This window comes from Morus notabilis, unplaced genomic scaffold (genome assembly GCF_000414095.1).
Source record: "Morus notabilis unplaced genomic scaffold, ASM41409v2 Scaffold184, whole genome shotgun sequence".
NCBI classification, from domain to species: domain Eukaryota; kingdom Viridiplantae; phylum Streptophyta; class Magnoliopsida; order Rosales; family Moraceae; genus Morus; species Morus notabilis.
In genome coordinates, this window is record NW_010387636.1 from 1,434,612 (window position 1) to 1,441,437 (window position 6,826).

At 37.3% G+C, this 6,826-nt stretch overlaps 1 protein-coding gene across 1 annotated transcript; it reads left to right on the forward strand.

The window, feature by feature from the left end:
- Positions 1-462: 462 nt before the first annotated feature.
- Positions 463-6,600, forward strand: LOC21409468 (succinate dehydrogenase [ubiquinone] flavoprotein subunit 1, mitochondrial). Its single transcript, XM_024177142.1, has 16 exons — positions 463-893; positions 1,215-1,382; positions 1,833-1,920; positions 2,401-2,547; positions 2,643-2,783; positions 3,272-3,357; positions 3,455-3,547; positions 3,663-3,726; positions 3,890-4,033; positions 4,193-4,380; positions 4,721-4,895; positions 5,032-5,202; positions 5,348-5,417; positions 5,520-5,640; positions 5,755-5,792; positions 6,267-6,600. The coding sequence occupies exons 1-16, from the start codon at positions 768-770 to the stop codon at positions 6,367-6,369; spliced, it is 1,923 nt and encodes a 640-aa protein (XP_024032910.1). The 5' UTR covers positions 463-767; the 3' UTR covers positions 6,370-6,600.
- The last annotated feature ends 226 nt before the right edge of the window (positions 6,601-6,826 follow it).

The window sequence follows — 6,826 nt, forward strand, 5'->3', positions numbered from 1 at the left end:
AAAACAGATTTTGTCTTCTAACGGTGGTTTGAAAAGCCACGTGGCCACCGTCTTCACCCTGTATCCGTCGTGGCTCAGCGAGAGCCACCGCGGTCCAAATTATTTTTTGCTCAATAACCTAATAATGCATTTCCAGCCCAAAAAAAAAAAAAAAAACCCTAATAATGCACCGGATGTTAGCCATGTCGCAATGTTCTATTATTACACGTCGACAAAAAGTCCTACCTTAATTTTTTTTTAAACGACGATTACCGAATAATCCTATTCCTAACTAATTGATAAGAATAACGAACCAAGCCATGCTATTGTGAAACAAATTGCTTAAACCGATAATGAAATTTTATGTGCGTCTTATTTTCTTAATGCTGTTTTATGATTAAACAATTTCATCTTCCCAATTGACATTTTCCTTTATAATTCCATTCACCACCCTCACGGCATTATGAAAATCTGTTGAAACTTTTTCTATTGTTTTTTTGTGGGTTTTGAACTAAATTACCAAAATCTCCCTTCTCTCGTCCAAGGAGAAAATAATATTGATGGCATAATATCTTGGTGGCAATTCCGTAGTTATTCTACTTTACATGGGTAGTTATAAGCCTTTAACAACATTTCCTAAAAACTTGCATCAGCCAATCCAATTGTCGTCCTGCGACTAATAACCCCAAAACTCCCATCAATTCGCCTCCACTGCGACGCCGGGAAAAGAACTGAGAGAGAGTTCCCAATCACCATCTCCATTTCTATCCAGAGAGAGAAACAGAGAGATGTGGCGGTGCGTTTCTCGAGGACTTCGTATTCCTTCATCATCATCATCTTCTTCTTCTTCCAACAGATCGCTCCTCAATGGCTCTCTGAGATCTCGCATTTCCAGATTCTTCTCCTCCGGATCAGTAAAATCCCCTTCTCTCTCTCTCTCTGTTTATATATATATATATGTATATATGTATCATAGTATTAGGGTTTGATTCTTTTCTTTTTATCGATCAAGGATGTTAATCTGAGCAAGTTATTGTATCTAGCTCATTTGTGCTTTTGTCGATTTTAAAGTTCTGGAATTTAATCCCATTTTGGCTGAGAGAACCTAAGCTACGAGTGAGATTCCTAGTTTATTGGAAAAAATCTATATATTTGGATTTTTTTTCTTTTTTAGATTGTGACAAAGTTGGATTGATTGGGATTGTTATTGATTGATTGCATTTCGGTTATGGCAGGCCCCGGGCGGCTCCTCATACACCGTCGTTGACCATACATACGACGCGGTGGTTGTGGGCGCCGGTGGTGCGGGGTTGAGAGCAGCTATTGGCCTCTCCGAGCATGGATTCAACACTGCTTGTATTACCAAGCTTTTCCCAACTCGTTCACACACTGTTGCTGCTCAGGTATCAGTTGTTCTCTCCTTTTTCTTTTTTTTTTTTTCCAGCTCAACTGGGTCTTGTGTATTGTAAATTCACCGGTGTTCTGAGATGAGTTTGGTCTACGAAACCCCTCGATAAGTTTGGTATCTTGGGTTGGTTTTTTGTAGTACAATAGTAGTTCAAATTCATCTTTATTTGTGGCAATCTATGATCTTTTATGGTAAGGGCTTACATTTTTGTGAACCTCAGTCTTTAGTTAATATGTAGATTCATAAAAGAGAAAGAGTTGTGTTCGGTTTCTTGAGAACTCTGCACAGTTCATTGATTTTTTAGTCATTTGTGTGTATCGGGTTGTCCTATGTTTGTTATTGGAACAAACCTATTGCATCTAGCTTCATTGAATTTTTGTAGCTATCTAAGTAGTTTAGTTTGACGTGTTCAATATGATTTACTTCTTTAGTTGGTTATATTTAGGGCGGTATAAATGCTGCATTGGGAAATATGACTGAAGATGACTGGAGGTGGCATATGTACGACACTGTCAAAGGAAGTGATTGGCTTGGTAGGTTGCCAGTTTAACTAGGCAAATATTTTTCTTTGTTTGCTTTTGATTGTTAATCTGATTAATTACCTTTCATCCATACGAGTTGTGCTTATTTCTTGCTTTGTATTAAGTTTTACTGTTTATTGGATTAACGTGTTCTTATTGTAGCTGCACTCTGCATATTTTCTGATTCAATGATAGGTTTGCTAAGCTGCTAAGGATTTAATAGAAATCATACTACATGATCCTATAAAAGCAATGCAAAAGTATCAAACACATAAAGGCGGGTCATGTTTTAATTTCCTTGAAGAGAACCTCCAGCTTTAAATTTTTCTCTATATCTTGGTCCGGAATTAAAAGGTCCTAAGCATTCCAACAATAATCTATCTCATGTAGAACGTCTATATACACGCATACAGATGCATATATGATTATCCACTTGCTTTAGTATTCTTCTTTTGGGTGTACGTTTTATGTGAAAGTATTTTGTTTAAATAGGTGATCAGGATGCCATCCAGTATATGTGTAGGGAGGCTCCAAAAGCTGTGATTGAGCTTGAAAATTATGGGCTGCCCTTTTCTCGAACTGAAGATGGTAAAATATACCAACGTGCATTTGGTGGACAAAGTCTTAACTTTGGAAAAGGTAAGATGATGCATCTGATCTTCAATTGAAGCTGGTCAGCTTGTAATCTCTGTGGAGAGCTGATATTACTTTATTATATCTTGGTAACCTTACAGGTGGACAAGCATACCGTTGTGCATGTGCTGCTGATAGAACTGGGCATGCTTTGTTGCACACTCTCTATGGCCAGGCTATGAAACACAATACACAGTTTTTTGTGGAATATTTTGCTCTCGATCTCATAATGAACAGTGATGGTCAGTTGATGCATAAAAACTGGGATTCTCTATTTTGACAAAATCGTCTTTATTTATTTCATGATTGGACTAGAGGATGCAGAACTTCAACATAATAAAAGCAATTGAGAAGTGGATTTCACGGTCGAAAGTTAAAGCATTTCTTCTCTGAAGTTGCAATATTTAATATTTGAATCATGTTAAAAGGTGGTTGTAGGAATTAAACAGCACAAGTTTTTGCTTATAATGAAATCAGTATCCAAACCTTGACCTTTGTGTCCGTCTAATGGCCTTGTTGTCTTTATTATATGCTTAATTCTTACTAATCCATATGATTATCAAATGTGCTTTCCAATGTGCTCTTAAATTTCCTCTCTTCTCTATGCAATCTACTTTTGGTTGCTTGTTTTCTGCGCTCACGTCCTCAGCTAGTTATTTTTTATTATTTTATCACTATTATTTCTATTTTTTGGAGTGTGGAGTGTTTGATTTTGTAATTGGATGAATAGGTACCTGCCAAGGAGTAATTGCATTGAATATGGAGGATGGTACATTGCATCGTTTCCATGCTGGCTCAACTATTTTGGCCACAGGGGTATTTCATTTTCTTTTTCCGCTCATTAGGTATATGTATTATAGTACTTATTTCAATGGTGCACTAACATATACCTCTATCTCTGTTTCCCTCCCAGGGTTATGGTAGAACATACTTTTCCGCAACCTCAGCACATACTTGCACTGGAGATGGCAATGCCATGGTTTCACGAGCTGGGCTCCCTCTCCAGGTTCTGTGAATTTTTTATACATTTTTTTTTTCCGACTCAATCTTAATTGAGTTTCCATTTTGCTTGCTTGCAATTCGTTATATATTTTTGTCTCATTTGTGTATCCCTCCTGCAGGATTTAGAGTTTGTTCAATTTCACCCAACAGGTATATATGGCGCTGGGTGCTTGATCACTGAAGGTTAGTACCGGTTCAAATTTCTATAGAATTGGTAATCTGGAATTAATTTTGGATGCAGGATCTCTCAATTGTTTAAATGTTCTATCGTCCTGTTCTTTTAATTGCAACATGGTCATGACGTGAAGCTATCATGCCCTTTTCTGGTTATATTTTCAACCTGTAGGCTCTCGTGGGGAAGGTGGTATTCTTAGGAATAGTGAAGGGGAGCGGTTTATGGAGCGATATGCCCCTACAGCAAAGGATCTTGCTTCGAGAGATGTTGTTTCAAGATCTATGACTATGGAAATCCGAGAGGGTCGTGGTGTCGGTATGGCATGTTCCAGAACGTGACACATTCATTTTAGTTGCTAGCATGTCCCATATTTTTGTCTTCTAATACTAATGGGTTGCATCAACTAAGCTCTTTGGTGTTTACTGCTTTGTTGTAACTTGTACTCGAGTAATTTATAATAATAATCCTCAACAGGACCTTTGAAGGACCATATTTACCTCCACTTGAACCACTTACCACCAGATGTGCTCAAGGAGAGGCTTCCTGGTATCTCTGAAACTGCCGCCATATTTGCTGGTGTTGATGTCACAAAGGAACCCATTCCCGTCTTACCCACTGTGCATTATAACATGGGTGGTATTCCAACTAACCACCATGGAGAGGTATAACTAGAATTGTCGATTTAAAATTGTTTCCAATATTCTTCATAACCTTCTGTCGAAAACAAATTGTTTCCAGCTATTATTTCTCTTTTCGGAGTACCATACCAAATATTGTTAGGAATGTTTTTGAAGAAAATCCCAAGTACATGGGATCACTATTAGAAGTCATCTCACCAAACTTAAGAAAATCAAGATCAAAGATAATGAATCAATTTAGCTTTTGCAAAGTGACGTGCATTCTGATGTGTTAATGATGTGATGACTAGATGACTAGGAAGGGAAGGGCCTAACTGCAGGTGATTCACTAAATTTATGCTTTTGTGTGCCTCTTATGCCGCAGGTGGTTACTATTAAAGGTAATGATTCAGATGCAGTAGTTCCTGGATTGATGGCTGCTGGAGAGTCAGCCTGTGCATCGGTTCATGGTGCCAATAGGCTTGGTGCAAATTCCCTCCTTGACATCGTTGTCTTTGGACGTGCTTGTGCAAATAGAGTTGCAGAGATTCAAAGACCAGGCAAGTTTAATTTGTCATTGAGATTTTTAATTCTTCTTTTTATTTCTTTCAGCTGAGAATAGAAAAAAAAAATACAATTGTTTAGGTAAACACATATACCATTCATACTAAGATTCAATTTCTTGTGCTTCTGCAGGAGAAAAACAAAAGCCTTTGGAGAAGGATGCTGGCGAAAAAACCATTGCATGGTTGGACAAAATAAGGAATTCCAATGGGTCTATACCAACTTCAAATATCCGGTTAAACATGCAGCGCATCATGCAAACTAACGCTGCTGTCTTCCGTACACAAGAAACTCTAGAAGAAGGTAAGTTACCCCTAAGCCTGCAACCCTTAAGACTCAAACCAGTTGAGTTGTAGTTTTCCTCAAGTCTAGGCGACGAAATGTGACTCATGGAACCTTATTTATTTTCAATTGTCATTATACCTTCATTGCTTTTATTGTTCTGTAGGTTGTCAATTGATTGACAAAGCACGGAAGAGTTTCCATGATGTTAAATTGAAGGACAGGAGTTTGATATGGTGAAGTTTTGAGAATAAGGATGTTGAGTTTTTTGTTTTTGTTTTTTGGTGGTGTGTGCATGTGTTTGTGTTCTCTGTTCTGATTTCAAAAACTTTTGACAGGAACTCTGACTTGATAGAGACTATAGAGTTGGAAAACCTTTTGATAAATGCCTGCATCACCATGCATTCTGCTGAGGCCAGGAAAGAAAGCAGAGGAGCACATGCTCGGGAAGATTTTACAGTCAGTATTCTTCCTCTTTTAGTTAATAAAATGACCGTTCCTACCTCTTTTATTTAAAAATGACCATTGTCTACCACTTTTTATACATTAAACAAATTTCTTCCCGTTGTGCAGAAACGAGATGATGAGAACTGGATGAAACATACTTTGGGGTAAGTCATTCCACCTTCATAAATTCAAGTTCACTTGGATTCCAGATAAATTTTGTTTTGTTTTAAGATTGAATGTTTTAAGCTGATGATGGGGTTCGATTAGGGAACTGGAACTATAACAAGAGAATTAAATATTTTAACTTGTATTGATTATCACTTTCGTTTAGATAAGCTTTGTCTCATCAAAAGATAAGGTACGAACTTGAAGAAATGCAGAAACTTTCATATTGGAAGAATTGTGGGATTGGAATACCAAATATAAATAGAATAACACTTTGTCACGAGCTTATTGTGAAAAATAGTTTAGCTTGGATTCCCATAACTTATTACTCTTTCTCCCATCTATATAAGATTCAACATATGAACTCGAGTCTTGCAATATTCCATACAAGGCATAAGAAAACTTGTTAAACGATAACGCCTGTTCGCTTGAACTCTTAACAATTAACCAAGTTTGAATTACTTTCTACGCAGATATTGGGAGAACGAGAAAGTCCGGCTAGATTACAGGCCGGTTCATATGAACACATTAGATGACGAAATTGAGACATTCCCTCCTAAAGCTCGGGTCTACTGAGACTGCCCTTTGAGAAGAGAGCGATAGGTTAAGCAGCAAATGTTTCCAAGCATAGAATAACGCATCTGGAAAGAGAGCAGATTGTTATAGGAACAGCTTTCGATGAATAATTGTTGTATTTAAATCATTGTCAAACTGATATGAGCCAAAGTGTCGATAATTATCGCTAAGAGATTGGTTTTGTATTTGCATTTTGCAGCGATGGAAAAAAATTTCATTTTGGTTTGTTTACATGGTTTGGGTGCAATCAGTGCATAGGTTGGACTTTTGGTTTGTTTTTTAAGTTCGTTTTTTTTTTCCCGCTTGAAATTTGTTTTTGAAGTTGCTGTCGTTTTTTTCTGACTTTTTTCTGGGCTAAATTTTGCCGCAAACGAAGTATTTAAGAATTCAGATTTGCTATAGTTTGAGAACACATTTGCGCACAGATTCTGTTGTCGAACATTACGGACGACATGTA

Coding starts and splice junctions, on each gene's coding strand:
- LOC21409468 (XM_024177142.1), top strand. CDS start 768: ATGTGGCGGTGCGTTTCTCGAGGACTTCGTATTCCTTCATCATCATCA. Junction 894..1,214: donor GATTCTTCTCCTCCGGATCA/GTAAAATCCCCT, acceptor CGGTTATGGCAG/GCCCCGGGCGGCTCCTCATA. Junction 2,784..3,271: donor TCTCATAATGAACAGTGATG/GTCAGTTGATGC, acceptor TTGGATGAATAG/GTACCTGCCAAGGAGTAATT.